Below are 18,221 nucleotides of genomic sequence, written 5' to 3'. Positions count from 1 at the left end.
ATTTCTAAAAATGGTAGAAACGGTTCAAAAGTTGGAATTGACAGAAGTAATAGAGCAATTAAAAAGGGCAATTATCCAAAAGCAAATATTTAAAAGCTTAACCCCTTCATACAAGAGCAACAGGAAGAAAATCGGAGTTTGTCACTGGTTCGCGTTGGAGGTCGTCTCAAAAACTCAGAGTTTCCGGAAGATGTAAAATTTCCATTGTTGTTGCCAAAATCAACACCTTTGTGCACAAATATATTGAACATTTACACAAGTCCAATTGTCATGCAGGTCCAAAAATTTTAATCGGGTTGATGCGACAAAAATTGTGGGTCATCAACGCGAGAGATGTGGCTAGAAAGGTAGCTCATGAGTGCGTTCGCTGCTTTAAATACAGGCCGAAACTAATGAATCAAATAATGGGTGATTTACCACGAGATAGATTGCGATCCGTCAGACCGTTTCTTATTTGCAGAGTCGATTTTTGGGGGCCTATTTATACCCCTCTTAAACTGAGAGGGCGACCACCTTATAAATCTTATATTGCTATTTTTGTTTATTTCAGTTCAAAGGCTGTACATATAGAACCCGTTTCTGATCTTTCAACTAATGCTTTTTTATCTATACTTAAAAGGTTCGTCGGACGTCGCGGAGTCCCAGAGAAGCTGTATTGCGACAACGCAACGAATTTCTTCGGCGCCAACGCACGCCTCAAAGAACTCTCCAAATTTCTCGAAGACGACGCCAAACGCAAAGAAATCTACAATTTTGCAGCAGAGGAAGCCATGCACTTCGTTGTGAAGAGCGCCAAGCACCTATTAGTGCGCGTAATCGGCGACACCGCACTAACGTTCAAGGAGCTGGGCACCGTTTTGATAGAGGTAGAGGCAATTCTCAATTCGCGTCCAATTGCAGGCGCATCCGACGATCCGAACGATGGCGAAGCAATAACTCCGGCACATATGCTAATCGGAGATTCGCTCACAGCAATGCCCGAAGCTCACGAACCAACAGAGAAACTGCGCTACTTAGTTCGCTGGCAGCGGCTTTCGTACCTGAAGGCACAGTTCTGGTCCGCCTTCCAACGGGACTACATACTCAGTCTACAGGCGCGAATTCGATGGGAGAAGCCACAGCCCAATTTGAAAATTGGCACCCTCGTACTGATGCACGACGACAATTTGCCACCCCAAAGGTGGATGCTAGGAAGGGTAACCGGTACCAAAACCGGCGCCGACGGTAAAGTACGTGTGGCAGATATAAAAACGGCAACTGGTATATGCCGCTGTGCAATCCAAAAATTGGCGATGCTTCCAACAAATGTCTTTTGAAGACCGCAGGTCGTTCAATGGGGCCGGAACACAACTCTAATACGTATAAGTATCACGGAGAACAACTTTAATACGTATAAGTATCACTTTCGCTATTATATTTCATACATTTAATCATAATACATTTCATATGTATATATATATCATGTTCGCTATTATATTTCAAGTTATAACTAACATGTAATCTCGCATGTAATCACTGAATTCAAAGTTATTAATATCAATATTTGTTTGCACTCTGCAATGCCTTAATTATCGAACTTTATATTTTATATGAATGGACCCTTATATGGTTACAGACACTTATACATCTATTCTCATTTCAATTTAAAATTTAAATACACATTTTCTCATTTGAATTATATGTACTTCATTTATGCAATGAATTCGCAATACATAAATATATAGGTACATACACATTTATCCTACTCATATTGCACATACACATATGTACATGCTCTCACTTGTTAGCTTGTAAGTCTTTGAAATAAAATAAATGAATTCAGTTATCGTTGAACAGCAAGCACTTTAATTTACCCCAGCGGCTTAGGGCGTCAGAATATTCCCGCGGTAGGTATGCCTGTCGTAAGAGGCGACTAAAATACCAGATTCAAGGGGCTGTGTAGCGCAACCCTTCAGGTTGCCAGCGCAATATATAGCTTCTCCAAACCCAATTGTCAACCTCACCTATCCGCGGCGAATCCTGTTTCACTAACAGACGAGGCTCTGGCGACCCCAAGCTTCTCATGGAACTTAGGGTGGGGAGGAAGGGAATGATCTGAAGGTTTGATGTGGCCACATAAATCGTTCCCGAGATTGTCGGGCTAGCACCTTAATGGTGCTGTGGTACCGGAGCGTACCGAATCTGTATCCGGCAAAGGACCATTACATCGATAACACTCTCCAAAGCCTTCGGCGAGCAACCTTATCGCTACAACAACAACAACAACAAGCAATTTAATTTTCGGCAATTTTTTTAGTAAAGTCCGTACAAACTAGTGCGGAAACAGTATCCATTCGATGGTGGTAAAGCTCCAACCAGGTCTATGTGTATATGCTCGAAACGACCTGGAGGTTTTGGAATCGCGTCTAACTGGCATTTCGTGTGTCTTCCAACTTCACATTTTTGGCATTGTAAACATTGCTTAGACCATTCATTTATGTCTTTGTTCATTTTAGGCCAAAAATACAAACGAGTTATTTTCTTTCGTGTTGATCTAATACTAGGGTGGGAAATAGCGTGAATCAAATGAAATATTCTCCTTCGAATTGTAGAAGGAACATAAGGCCGACATATGCTAGTAGACAAATCACACCAGGGTGATTTTTTAGGGGAAAATTCAATTTGTCTCAACTGGTAAGATGAACTCTCCGACTGATTAGTTACTAAGTGTTTGAGCTCCTCATCCACTCCTTGCTCTTCCGACAAAATTTCAAAATAAGGAATATCCAATTTAACGGAATCAATTCCCGGTCGTGATAATGTATCTGAGACAATATTACCACTACCTTTTACGTACCTAATATCTCCAGTGAATTGTGAAATGAAATCTAATTGGCAGGCTTGTCCGTGAGAACGTTCAGTTTTTGTGAAAAGGGCTGTTGTAAGAGGTTTGTGATCCGTAACAACAAAGAAATCTCGGCCCTCAACAAAATGTTGAAAATGTTTAATTGCTTCATGAATAGCTAAGAGTTCCTTGTCGAAAGTGGAATACTTTGTTTGAGCTGGATTAAGTTTTTTACTGAAAAACGACAAAGGCTGCCATTGATTGTTAACATTTTGCTGTAAAACACCTCCTAATGCTGTGTTTGAAGCATCAGTGCTGATAGAAATTGGGGCGCCTTGTTTTGGAAATGCTAATAACGTTGCATTCGACAATGCAAATTTTGCAGCCTTAAATGCGGTTTCACATTCTTCAGGCCATATAAACTTTTTTGAATTCGAATCTAGCCTCTGAAAATTGGTAATATGTGAATATAAGGGAGTCAAAATGTTAGCAAGATTTGAAACGAAACGATGATAGAAATTAATTATACCTAAAAATCTTTGCAATTGCTTGACTGAGCTAGGAGCTGGAAATTCAATTATTGCTTGAACTTTTTCTTTTGTAGGTCTAATCCCATTAACTGAAATTTTGTGACTAGGAAAATTTAGTTCGTCAACTCCAAATATACACTTGCAAGCCTTAACCCTGAGACCATATTTAGCTAAATGTTTGAAAAGACTACGAAGATGTGACTTGTGTTCCTCATGGGATTTGCTGAAGACCAATATATCATTAAGATGAACATACACAAAGTCTAAACCTCTAACTACTTGGTGCATAAAACGCCGAAATGTTTGTGCCGAATTTCGCAGACCAAAAGGCATAGTCGGAAACTCAAATAAGCTGAAAGGAGTAATTATTGCCGTTTTGTATATATCTTTTTCCGCTATGGGAATATGATGATAAGCTCGACAAATATCTATTTTGAAAAAAATTATACAGCCTTCAAGAAAACTTGAAATGTCTTGGATATGCGGAATAGGATATTTGTTTGGGGTTGTAATTGCATTCAGTTTCTTATAATCCTCACAAGGTCTCCAGTCATCAGCAACTTTAGGAGCCATGTGCAGAGGTGACGAACATGGCGACGAAGACGGACGACAGATTCCTTTCTGACACATTAAATCGAACTCTTCTTTAGCGATTTTAAGTTTTGCAGGATGAAGTCGCCTAGCTTTGTGGACCGGTAAATGATTTTTTGTAATTATGCGATGAACAACATTGTGTTTAACAGGAATATTAAAATCGATTTCATTAAGAAGAACTGAAAACTCCTTCAATATATCACCCCAGCTAGAACCAATGTTAAAAAATTTTGGTGTACAAAATTGTTCTTTCGAAAGGATACAGGTATCACATGCATGTTTCTTTTTGGATCAAGAAGTTTTTTAGATTTTATGTCAACTACAAGACCATATTTGTTTAAGAAATCAGCACCAATGATCGGTTCTGTGATCTCAGCAATGAAAAACAAATGTGGAAAGTTACGACGTAAATTCAATGTTAAAGTTAATAATTTTGATCCAAAAATGTTTATACTTGTGTCGTTTGTTGCTGAAAGAACTTGTGTTGGTAGATGGGAGACTTTAGAGCAAAGTGATTTGGGAATTGCACTAACATCAGGACCAGAATCAACTAAAAATGTTAACGTAGTACTTGGATCGAAAATAAATAAGCGGCTTGAAGGCAATATGCTACTGTGTACCGCTTCGACAGCAGCGTCTACTGGTTTTTTGCGTAATTGCAAGGTTGGATGCATTTCTTTGCCTTATCCGAAAAATTCCCATGATACCAACACAAGCCTGAGGAAGATAACTTTTTCGACCTTGATCTTGACTGAGTTGAAAAATTTGCTGAACATTGAGTTTTTGAATTGCTTCAGTTAATGCTTGTATTTGTTTTTCCAAACGACGAATGTGATTATTATGATCGATTGTTGAGGACGATATTACTTGTACCTGGCCTTACTTACTTGGTACTGAATAATTTCATAAATTGAATCCGCCATGCTTAATAGAGTTTTTATGTGTGGATTAGGTAGTGTTCTAAGTGACACTTGTATTTGTGTTGGTAATTTACGAATCCAAAGTTGTGTAATTAGTTTGTCCGAAATAGAGTCTGACTGTCCCGCAGTTTGTTTAAGAGTACGATAAAACTCTGATGGTTTTCTATCACCGATATCAATATCGGCAAGAAGAAACTCTAAGCGTTGAGATTCACTGAGGGAATTTCTTTCTAGGAGAGCTTCCTTTAGTGTAGTGTATGGTGTCAAATCTGAACTATCCCAACTTTCATTAATAGTCTGAATGACGTCAAAAACTGTGACCGTAATATCCTGTGATAGAGCTACTATAAGATATTCGTACTTCGACTTTTCGTCATGAATATTTTTTATACGGAATTGAGTTTCAGCTAAAACAAACCATTGATGTGGATACTTATTGTAAAAAAGGGGTAACTTCAAACCTGAAGAGTTAACATTTTGCGTTAGAGGAGGGGTTAACAAATTTTCATTTTGTTCCTGTGGTGTAGGCATAACTGGTTGTTCGAAATTTAATAAACTCCTATACCTAGTAACGATCGGACTTCGCAATATTGACATAAAAAGAGAACAATCACAAAATTATTTAATATAATTTAATATTTCCGGCTTAAGTTCGATGTCTTTCATTTTTGAAAGAAAAATGTCTGCAAATCACTTACAATTTTCGAATGTCCATCAATTTCTGGACGTCACATGCGAAATTAGATACCGTTTTGTAGCTGAATATACTGATGCTTGAGGATACTGGAATTCCTTGTTGAATTGGTTTAGTTGCCCTGTTTGAATTTTTAAAGAATTTGATGGACTTGTTGTGATTGTTGTTGCTGCCGTGAATACTTTCTCTTCGACCGGAAATGATGTTAATGTAATTTTCCATTTGCATTCAAATTTTTATTCTTTATAAAATTGTGCATCCTCCGATTTTAATGGCGGTAATAGTAACAAAATTCTGCTCCAAAAACTAGGATTGGAACTGTAATATAAGCCTCTATAAATTGTTGATTGAAGGGAAATTATCCTTTATCGGGGTCACCAATTATTATTTATTTTTTTTTAAATATTTGATATTTATTTAAAAGCAAAGCTATCTTCACAATTTGAATATATTTTTATATCTCTAAAATTTAAGAAAAATTTATAAAGTATTTTAATTGCCCACTTGTTCTATTTTTATTATTTTAAAATTAAAAAAGGTTTTTGTTTTATAAAGTAGACAACGTCCGTTACAGGTCCAACACCGGTTTGGAGACCAAGACTATATCCACGGAAAACACTTATGTACACAATTTTTTTTGTGGGTAAAACAACATTACAACAACCACATAAAAACCGCCAGCTTCAACTGCAAATATCTCCGGACAGAGAAAAAATTTTTCTTTTCCGCCTTTAGATTATTGTTGCCGAGGTCAAGACGCGCCGTTTGACACCTCTCTCGACATTTTTGGTAGCGTATTAGCAGTCGACCCTGTAATGTGCGATTTCAGAATTTTGAATTTTTTTAAGCAATTAATTTCCAGCGTATTACAAAATCATCCTAGTTCCAAATTGTAATAGATTAGAGTTTCGTTAAACTTCAATCTGATTTCCATATGACGGAAGTCATATGATGATCAAAGGAAATGAAAGAAAAGAATGAGGTTTGGCTTTCGTTCCGGTGATCGACATTCCTTCTTTTGGATTTGATCTTCACCCGAGACGGACGTCAAAAAACTCATCAATCTTTTGGTAAGTATGAGTTTCTTTTGATGTGTTAATGTTTATAAAAAGTGTTTAGTAAATGCTAATTTAAATAAATTAATAAGTAAAAATAAAAATTTAAATATGTTAAAGCTTCCTTTAAACAGGGTTTGGTATACATATGAAAAGTGTGCGAACATTTTTGTATGTACATAAAACCTTGTCTAAAGGAAAAGCTGTTTTACAAGGCAAGGCAAAGCTTGCGCAAAAGCATTTTTATCCAAAACTTCATTAAAGTATCCCATTATTTCAAAAATTTTAGTAGATTTCGATTCGAAAGATTCAAGAAAATCCTTTCAACCCCTTTTTCGAAAGGTGAATCATAGCATAGGTTTTCAGTTTCGACTTAATTAATTTTAAATAATGAAAATATTCTGAAATCGTAGATTATACATGTTGGAGGCATAAGTACGTTTGGTGGGAGAGAAACCGCTTGCGTACAGTTTCCACTCTCCCACCACAAGCTAAAAATTTCGCAAAAAAAATCACGAAGGAGAAGGTGAAAGAAGGGAGGAGATTGACAAGAGGTTGTTTGGAAACCACGCGGACGGAAGAATCAGTGCTACAATAATTGCTTAAAAATTTGGTGCAGTCACAAAAAAGGGATATTTAAAAATACATATATATATAAATATATAAAAATTATTTGTAAAAAGCTGAATGCGTCAGCCAAAAATGAGGAATAATTCCCAAGTAGTTTAAAAAAGGTGAGAATATTTTCATAATAAAAAAACCACAAGGCAAAGCAAAAATTAAAGAAAAATTTTAAAGAAGTGCTATGTAGAAAAAAAAAGAGACAAAGGAGAAAAGTGAACACATTTGCATACCTATATAAGGAAAGCATAATGAAACCCAAAATTTAAAGAAAAATTCCTAAGTGCGCCTGTAGAAAAAGGTAAAATTATGTAAAAAGGCATAGGGAAAAGTAAAACTAATGAAAAATTCCTAAGTGCGCTTGTAGAAAAAGAAAAGTAAAAATATATAAAAAAGACGAAAGTAGAAGGCAAAGAAAAGGCCTGTGAAAGCGTGAAGCATAAAGTGGATTAAGTAAAGCGAAATACCAGTGGTTCAAAAATTTACAAAGAAACAGAGTTTGAAAAACTACAAAAAAAAAAATTATATACATATATGGCTACATAAAGGAGAGTGTATAATGTTAAAAAAAAAATAAATAAAAATTTGTTTATGAAGTTACATTTGTAAAAAAAAAGTAGTTTACATACAAAAATTACAATTTATAGTGATTGTAAGAGTAGGGAAAGTATAATTGTGAGAATTGTGAAAGGAAATCAACCCTCAAAATTGTTTATCAATGGCCTTATATAGGCCAAAATTTATAAAACTGCGGAGAGGAGTTAAAAAGTTTGAAACAAATTGCATACTTGAAAGAACCAAGGAAAATATTTACCATAATGTGTATAAAAATACCTATATAAAAAATAAAATAAATAAATGTAAGCCGCGATAATCTCTGAAGAGATCTAGGGCCGAGCTTCTCTTCAATTTGCGTCGTGCTCCTCTTGATTTTTCCTACAAATTGGCTGGACGGGACCTACATGTTTTATGCCGACTCCGAACGGCATCTGCAAGGCAGATTGGTTTTCACTGAGAGCTTTTCATGGCAGAAATACACCCGGGGCGCTTGCCAGACACTGCCGAGGGGCGACCCCGCTTAGAGAAATTTTCTTCTAATTGAAAAACCTTATCAGACCAATTCTAAATATTATCGCGGAATTTTGTTCTCGCGGATTTTTTTATTCCCGCGGAAAAATTCCTCCAATTCTGTTCTCCTAGGGAGAACAATAAGTGGGGAATAGGATTTCGAATTTTCGAAGTCAGCTGTTTTGTCAATTGAAATTTCGTTGCACATTTCTTATTTTGCTTAAAAAATTGAAAAGTTTAATTATTGTTGCGAATTTGTTTGAAATTAAGAAATAAGGTATAAACAATGCACATTATTGCATTTCATGTGGTATTCACTGGAATGAGTAATGAATTGGTGCCACAGCAACATCAACAGAGGAGGATAAGAAGAAGAAGACGGCGGGATAACACAAATCCGCTGGAGTTGCCTGCTTTCATTCTGCAAAGCAATTTTCTGGCGGCCAAGTCGAGTTGAGTTCGTCTTTCGCCATATGCCAAAATCTATTTAAGCCTTCTTAAAAAATCCTTGCGCAATTTCTGGATGGCTGCATCAAATATGCGAAGAGCTCTTCCGTTGCTTATGATATACTTTTCGACTTAAAATAATGAATATTGTGGCTGTTGTTGTTGTATTAAAAGTGAGAATATTGTGGTAGAATGTAAATACATAGTTTAGCACAAATTTGTACAAATAAGTGTTTTTTTTTCTTAAAAGAACCAATTTCCTTTAACTATTTTGATGCATTCCCTTTAACTTAACTAGTGCAAAAAACTCCTATGAAATGGCAGAGAAATCTCCCTCTCCCTCACATTCATAACACCTACTTTTCTCCCATAACCGGTTTCCGCTTTTTCGAACATTGTTCAGAATAGGAGGAAAGGGAGAAGTGAAAAAACTCACAAGGAATTTTTATTTAGAATACGAGGAATGGGAGAAGGGAAAAAACTCGCACGGAATTTTGGTTTAGAATTGGGCTGTATTTCTAAAATTTTGATGTTGCTTTGCGGTGTGGTAGGCGGAGCACGCTACCATCACACCACAGTGGCCACCGATATAACCGATAATAAGTTATATACAAAAAAAAAAAGGAAAGCAAAAATTTAAATAGAAATTGGTTGCAAAAAAAAATATATATAAAAAATACGGGTCATCCTAATTTTCTTCTCGCGGTCATAACACATATACATACATGTACATTACTTCTTTTGCAAGCTAATCAACACGCATACATGGAAGCGCTTTCATCGTAGGCTGTATCTCAATTCATGTAAGTTAACATTGCTCAATTCATATAATTGGTTTCACTACTCAGAGAGCACATCATGTTCAGTCAGACTGTATGATGTTAAATAAATTGTATAAAGGGTTTCATGCAAACTCTTTGGTATGATGTTAAGTCGATGCGAATATTTTGTTGGATTGTGCTGATAATTGCCGTCATCCTGTGAGTTTTACAGCTCCGGCTCACGCTCAATTCTCACGGGAATGCTCTGGATCAATGAGAGACTTGAGAAGCAGATGTCGTGAAATTTTCGCACACGTGGAATGTGATAGGCAGATGTCGCCGCTGTTTCTCATTTAACTCATACGCCGAAAGGTTAAGCAGCGACATCTATTTTTGAAAAAGTAGTCCTATTAAAGGCAGCGTTGCCAAAGTAAAAAGAAGTAGTTAACAAATTATCTGGCTCACAAATTGAACCAGACTTCTATCTGGATTTATCTGGCTCAAATCGTTGTTGTTGCATTTACATGCAAAATTATTTATCTTACTCAGGATCTTTTCCACCGGATGATAACAAATGTTTTATTAAGTATGTTCGATGTTCTAATATCGAATGTTGTATCAAAAACTAACATAATTGCTCTCTGGGAATTTGCACATACCAAACATATTACATTTAAATCACGTCAAACACCGATGTTAAAGAAGGTTTACATCAATAGCGTATGTAAACCGACTTTGTAAGAATATTTATAACAGTGGTGTTACGTTGATTTTGAATAACATAAACACTTACATACATATATTAAATTGTGCACGTCCAACAACGTTGCAAGCTAAAACTTTTCATATATTTTATCTTATATATGCAATTTAAATTCGGGAACTTTCGTACCACAAAGGTAAATCTTTTTTGCAATAACATGGGTATAAAAATAAATAATTTTTTGACAACTCTTCTCCAACCTTAAATAACAAAACATTGATAATCTATGTACATAGGCGAATAGGCTTTAATATTTCTATTTCTATATTGGATTAATTAGATACGTACTTGTGTATGTACACGAGATGTAATAGCTATAATTTGGTACATGTTTACAATTTAAGCGTAATTTCTAATTAAATAAAAATTTTAATATGTGAATGAATTGGAACGAAAAAATGAGAGTAAATTTATTAATGGTGGTAACGAAGTGAAGTGGTAAGTGGTGTTTACATAGGGACATCTACAACTATTAGTGCTAAATTAGATGTCAAGGCAGGGAGGGATATAAGAAGCACGAGCGCCATGTCACCTGGGCGGCTCATAACTTGGAGAAGGAGGAGTTCTGGCCATAGTTATGCCCCTTTTTTCCCTTAGCAGCGTTTTTTTTTGTTAGTTAGAGAGACTAGTGCACCAAATAAATTTTTTGTGATAAATAAATAGGGACTCTGAAATAAAAATGTAATGGGGTCTAGTGCTACGAAGAAAGGTCGAGCTAGCGGATATTTTCACGAAGACACTTAAGAATGTAAATTTCCATAATTTGAAGTCGCTCCTAAACGTTTCTTCATCTTTAGAGCAATAATAAACTGGTTAATAAAAGTGGAAGTGTTAGGCAAGCAAAATTATGCACCCTACAGGGACTGTTGCTTTGCTTAATACATGCGTGCCTACAGGGTTTATTGATCAGCTTATTCAGTTATTTTGTATTACAGATTTATACATACATATTGCATACCGTTTTATTCATGCTTTTACATAGCAAAGTATACCTGTACTTTTTAATGTTTTCAATAAACTTGCACTTGCATTTCTCATCTGGACAGGCAACGTGTTATATTTTTCATATTCGGCAACAGTATGTAAACTGAATTTGTAAGAATATTTATAACAGTGGTGTTACGTTGATTTTGAATAACATAAACACTTACATACATATATTAAATTGTGCACGTCCAACAACGTTGCAAGTTAAAACTGTTCATATATTTTATCTTATATATGCAATTTAAATTAGGGAACTTTCGTACCACAAAGGTAAGTCTTTTTTGCGATAACATGGGTATAAAAATTAATTATTTTTTGACAACTCATCTCCAACCTTAAATAACAAAACATTGATAACCTATGTACATAGGCGAATAGGCTTTAATATTTCTATTTATATATTGGATTAATTAGATACGTACTTGTGTATGTACACCAGATGTAATAGCTATAATTTGGTACATATTTACAATTAAAGCGTAATTTCTAATTAAATAAAAATTTTAATATGTGAATGAAAAAAGGAGTGAGTAAATTTATTAATAGTGGTAACGAAGTGAAGTGGTAAGTGGTGTTTACATAGGGACATCTACAACTATTAGTGCTAAATTAGATCTCAAGGCAGGGAGGGATATAAGAAGCACGAGCGGCGTGTCACCTGGGCGGCTCATAACTTGGAGAAGGAGGAGTTCTGCCCATAGTTATGCCCCTTTTTTCCCTTAGCAGCGTTTTTTTTTTGTTAGTTAGAGAGACTAGTACACCAAATAAATTTTTTTGTGATAAATAAACAGGGACTCTGAAATAAAAATGTAATGGGGTCTGGTGCTACGAGGAAAGGGGGCAAGAAAAGCAAGGCAGAGCCAAGAAAAAATATATATGTATACATTGCACATGTACATAATAATTTGCAACTTTATCATCTGCAACCATCATTTTGCTCCACAGTGCACTAGTTTCATTTTTGTAATACGTTTTTCGTTTTTTTCATCCTTCATACATCATATGTATATTTATACAAGTACCCTATTTAGATCAAAACAATTTTTTTTTCTCGTTTATATTAGAAAGAAATATGTTGTGAATCCTCGCAGGATTATCGACTATGTGGCGTGTTTAAGAGCCAGTAGAATCGACCGCCTGGCTCTTCTTAACTGTTTTCTTTTCTTGTTTAATCACCTTTAGAACACAATTCTTAAAAATCTATAAAGGAACAGTGTACCAAGTAGAAATGATTTTTGGAACTACTAAGTTATCGACTTTAGTTTATTATTTAGTCCAAAATCAACCTCTACTTAAAACAATGGACCACTGAAAAATATCTGTCAGCAATAGTCCAAGTAAACGCCAACTGGAACTCCATCTCGTTCGATGTTCACTTACCCGTCACGAAGTTACCACCTTAAGAGTTATATTTTTTATTTTTGAAATTTTTCGAAAACGAAGCACTATGGCAGTAATACATAGCAATGAAAATCTTTCACTGGTACCAGAAGGCTTAGAGGCCGAAGGTAATATTTGTACTATCTGTCAACAAGACCTTAAATCAGATGAGGAAGTGCGTAGAATTTTATGTAACCATATATATCACACAGATTGTATCGGAAGTTGGTTATCCACTTCACAAGAATGTCCAATTGTAGAAGATTACGATCGGTAAAAGTAATAATCCGACATTTTCCAATCCGACTCAAACGTCACAAGGACGAGGAGGAGCGGTACCCAGATACAATTTTCGATACGATTCTAAGCGCCGACTAATAACGTATCACAACCAACTAATAACGATGACCAAAATCGCTATTTACCATTGATAAATATTAATTCTGAAAATCGAAATAATCGTTTTCGAGTAAACGATAATCCCCGGCAAAACTTTAATTCAAACTTAGTTGATAGTAGCCAAATATCTCAAATCGTCAACGCAGCTATTGAACGATTGAGAGCCAGCCTAAATCTTCAGCCCAATACTCCGAATACAACATTGTACCCGGATAATAACCAAATACGACAGGATCAGCAAGGTTTTCAGCCAGCTAACGTTCCATCCATTCGCCAGGATAAAATAACCACCATCATACAAAAGTGGCATGTAAAATTTGACGGTTCAGCTGACGGACTAACTTGCAACGAGTTTATATATCGTGTCCATGCGCTGACAGCGGAAAGTTTAAATAACAATTTTAATGCCGTTTGTAAAAATCTACAAATTTTGCTTGCTGGAAAAGCCAAAACCTGCTATTGGCGGTATCACAAACAAGTACCGGCAATCGACTGGAATTCTTTCTGTACTGCGTTAAGGTATGAATTCAAAGATTACCGTTCAACATACGACCTACGTGAGGAAATAAGAAACAGAAAGCAACTTCTAAATGAAACTTTTGTAACTTTTTATGACTCAATAATGTCCATGATAGATCGACTCCCCATACGAATGGAAGAGCACGAATTAGTAGAGTTGCTAACTAGGAATTTGCGTCCCGATATGCGACATGAGCTTCTATATGTCCCTGTACTTTCAGTAGCACATCTACGAAAGTTAGTACAAATGAGGGAAAATTTGTTAAATGAAGCCACATATCGACGAACATCCCTACCCGGACCAATCCGCCAACATATGCTCCGAGAAGTAATGTTGCATCGTTAGAGGCAGGTGAAATGGAAGAAATCAGCTCTGATTTGGAGGAAGCACAAGTATCGGCAGTGGAGTTACCATCCGGTCACATCCATCTGTTGGAACTGTGATGAAGAAGGTCACCCATGAGATATGTGCACTAAGGTACGCAACATTTTTTGTTACGGATGTGGTGCTAAAAATGTATACAAACCCCAATGCGAAACTTGCATATCCAGGCCAAAAAACCCCCCCAAGAAGACGTTCGACCACAAGCGAACATCATCAACCCAAAAAATTAGAGTTAGACGGTGAAAAAATCCCAATTAATTCCGACAGTTATTTAAGATTCGACCAAACGTTAGGTGTAGAAAACTTCCACAACTATAAAATTTTAAAACGAGATATCGATTCGAAATATGTCGACAAACTCATCTACCCGCTCAAACCATTACATGAGCGAATACGTAACTACATTGAGGCAAGGAACAGAATTTTCCAGGATCGTTCTGAGCCCAATAAATCTTCAATAAAAACCAAAAGATCAACCTTGCGACTTAGGCGCTTTTGGAAAGCAATTAAAGATAGGAAAAAGGTGTTAATATCGTCCATTTTAAATGAAGAAGATGCTAGGTATTATGCAAAAGTGAAGCTTCTTGACCGCGAGATGTTCGGATTGCTAAATACTGGTGCGAATATCAGTTGTATAGGTTCTAGTTTAGCCAAAGAGGATTTGTTAAACTTATCCGAGTTCCGAAAATTTAAATCTAATGTCAAGACAGCAGATAGGAAATCTCAAACAATAACTGGTTATCTTGATATAAATATAGAATACAAGGCAAAAATTAAAAGAATAAAACTTTATATAATTCCATCTATAAGCCAAAACCTAATTTTAGGAAATGATTTTTGGAAGTTATTTGAGTTGGCTCCAAGCATAATTAGTAGTATTTCTTCCAACGACAAATGTCAAAGTAGTTCAGATAGGGATAATCCACACATAAGTGAAAACTATAAATCTCTTTTGTATCCGCTGACCGAGGGTCAACGTCAGCAGCTAGAAGCAGTTAAGTTACTTTTTCCTGATTTCGAAAAACAAGGACTCGGCAGGACAAGTCTCTTGCGACACGAGATTGACGTAGGAGAAGCAAAGGCAATAAAGCAACGCTTTTATCCAGTTTCCCCAGCAGTAGAGAAATTAATGTATCAAGATGTAAATAGAATGCTGAAGTTAGGAGTTACTGAAAAGTCTCAAAGTCCTTGGACCCAATAAAATTCGACTGTGTCTAGATGCAAGAAAAATAAACGAAGTAACGAATTGACTTCCGTCAATAGAGGGCATATTCTCTAGATTGCCAGAGGCAAATATTATAACTTAAATCGATCTAAAGGATGTATTTTGGCAGATTCCTTTGGCAGAGGAAGCCAAAGAAATTACAGCTTTTACTGTGCCTGGACGTCCTTTGTATCAATTTGTTGTGATGCCTTTTGGTTTTTGTAACGCTGCGAAAACTATGTTTCGTTTAATGGACGAAATTATTCCAGCTGACCTACGAACATGTGTATTTGAATATTTAGACGATCTTTGTATCGTATCAGACACCTTTGAATCCCATTTATCTATTCTTGTTAGGATAGCTGAGCAGTTTAGAAAAGCGAATTTGACAATTAACATCAATAAGAGCCAATTTTGTGTAACAAAAGTAAAATATCTAGGTTATGTTATCGGTAACGGTGGCATTGCGACAGACCCAGAGTCAATTAAGGACTGGCCAACACCGAAATATATTAAACAAGTTAGAGGTTTTCTAGGTTTAGCGGGATGGTACAGAAGATTCATAGAAAACTTTTCGGACCATAACTGAGGTTTTGTCTACCAAACGCAAGTTTGAATGGACCGAAGCTGCCCAGGCAGCCTTTGAGAAAATTAAAGAACGTTTAATGAATGCTCCGGTTTTACATAACCCGGATTTTTCAAAATAGGTGGTGGTGGTGGTGTTACATAGATGTGCAAGAATTTGAGATTATTACAGACCACTCTAGTCTCGTGTGGCTTATGAGTCAACCAAAGTTAAGTGGCCGCTTGGCAAGGTGGGCGCTTAAGCTGCTGAGTTATACATTTTCCGTTAGCCATAGAAAAGGAAAGGATAACATAGTTCCCTATGCACTGTCTAGGACGCTTTGCGAAGAGCTGTTTTCGTTAGAGATTGAATCACAATCAGATCTGGATTCTGTTTACTTTTCTAGTGAAGAATACCAACCCTTAAAATCAAATATTTCTGAAAACCAAGAGAAATTTCCGGACATTAGGGTCGTATATAAATTTGTTTACATACGCACAGAGCATTCAGATGGTACGCCTGTCACCGAAGAATGCGCCTGGAAATTGTGGATCCCTAGTGAACTTCGTAAGGATGTCATGTCACGCGCTCACTACCATATTATTTCTTCCCACGGCGGAATTCATAAGACGCTGGATATTATACGCCGTAAGGTCTATTGGCTAGGATTAGCTCGAGATGTTAAAACATACGTAGGTAATTGTGAAGTGTGCAAATCGACCAAAGCCCAAATGTTATATTGCGACCATCAATGGGAAATCAAATTAGTACTGATCGTCCTTTTCAAAGAATTTATGTAGACATATTAGGAGCTTATCCCCGTAGCAAAGCAGGTCATATTGGACTCTTAATTGTGCTGGATCACATGTCCAAATTCCACTGGCTGTGTCCGCTAAAAAAATTTACGTCTTCAACTATAATTGAATTCCTACAAAAACACATTTTTCATACATATGGAGTACCAGAAACTCTTGTCGGTGACAATGGGTCACAGTTCAAATCCAACGATTTTGAACCATTTCTCACGGAGTATGGAGTTAAACATGTATATGGGGTATTCCATCCCATTTCGACCAATTTTGAACCCGACCCCTTTAGAATAGGCTGAAAGTTTTTCTTCTTTTTCTAGCTTACGAAAGACGTATTTCAGAATTTTTTCGTCCAACTCAAAAAAAGTTATGAATTTAAAAAAAACACCGTTTTTGTTTTCAAAATGCTATAACCTTTTCAAAAATTTACCGTTTGGGATCTTTGTTTTTTTTTAAATTTGTTTTTAAATGTACTTTTCGGAAAAAATACAAAAAAATTTTTAAAGTTTTTTTTTAATTTTTCAGTTTTTCGAAATTTTTAGAATTTTGCCATTTTTTTTTTCATAAAAAACTTCAATCAATCCTGCAATCGTCCCCACTAATCCCGGAGTGGGCCGATTTTTTTTTATATTTTTTTTTTATTTAATTGAAAAAAAATTTTCAAAAATAAAATTTTTTTTTATCAATTTTATTTATATAACAAAAAAAATGTAAGAAAATGATTTTTAAGTATTCTTTTCTTTATATATTATGGTAATCTACGATTAAAATGACATGTTTACTGTGTCAGTCATTAATACTTAAAAATCATTTTCTTACATTTTTTGTTATATAAATAAAATTGATAAAAAAAAATTGTTTAGGCCATCAAGCTAAACCCAAGAATGAGCACGGCCAATAGTGACCCAGCCTAATGTAAACTATCTGTGTTTGCTTCTATCTACTTTCGCGCACTAACACCAACGGCTATATATATCCGTGCAGACGAATGTGTATGTGTTGGTGCGCGACTTTCCAATTTAACTTTCCAATTTAACTTACTTTCGTTCAATTACCCCTCAAAACCGCTTTTCGACGGAGTTGAAGGTTGAACGCGTTTTATAAGAAAGAAACTCTTTCACTTCTTTTTTGGAAACCTCCGTGATCACTGCAGCCATCAGCCCTGTTATAGGTAAGATTTTCTTTTCGTTTGTATAACCTAACCTATGTATAATTAATTAACTTGTGAATTAGCTTTTGAATTATATATTGTGAGTTAGCTTTGAAGTGCAAATAATTAAATTGTTAAATTCTGGAATTTAATCTGCGGTGTGTTCTTTTCCTTTTTTCTCTTTTTTCAACGAGCGCAAAAACCCCTTGGGAACTCATTATAGAGCTATCGAAGCCCCAAGAGGTTTTTTCAAAAATTTTTATTTTTGAAAATTTTCCAAATTGTAATAGAGTAGAGTTTCGTTAAACTTCAATCTGATTTCCATATGACGGAAGTCATATGATGATCAAAGGAAATGAAAGAAAAGAATGAGGTTTGGCTTTCGTTCCGGTGATCGACATTCCTTCTTTTGGATTTGAACTTCACCCGAGACGGACTTAAAAAAACTCATCAATCTTTTGGTAAGTATGAATTTTTTTTGATGTGTTACTGTTTATATAAAAAATGTCTAGTAAATGCTAATTTAAATAAATTAATAAGTAAAAA

General features: G+C 35.7%; 1 protein-coding gene across 19 annotated transcripts in view; it reads left to right on the top strand.

Moving 5' to 3' along the window:
* Window positions 1-18,221, top strand: part of PIP4K (phosphatidylinositol 5-phosphate 4-kinase) — a 1,849,876-nt gene that overhangs the window by 38,954 nt on the left and 1,792,701 nt on the right. For 3 of the 19 annotated variants that reach the window (XM_067758112.1, XM_067758114.1, XM_067758115.1), the window contains exon 2: window positions 620-17,264. The exons of 12 other annotated variants lie outside the window; for them this stretch is intronic. In XM_067758112.1, coding sequence (XP_067614213.1) covers window positions 14,006-15,148 — 1,143 coding nt within the window. In that variant the 5' untranslated portion in view covers window positions 620-14,005 and the 3' untranslated portion in view covers window positions 15,149-17,264. Of the gene's footprint in view, window positions 1-619; window positions 17,265-18,221 lie in introns of those variants that run through there. 4 more of the 19 variants (XM_067758113.1, XM_067758116.1, XM_067758119.1 and 1 more) reach the window with 4 other exon arrangements.

Source organism: Eurosta solidaginis, chromosome X, assembly GCF_040869045.1.
Source record: "Eurosta solidaginis isolate ZX-2024a chromosome X, ASM4086904v1, whole genome shotgun sequence".
In the NCBI taxonomy this organism is placed as follows: Eukaryota; Metazoa; Arthropoda; class Insecta; order Diptera; family Tephritidae; genus Eurosta; species Eurosta solidaginis.
The sequence above is the reverse complement of the archived record's forward strand: the minus strand, read 5'-3'. Positions and strand labels throughout refer to the sequence as shown.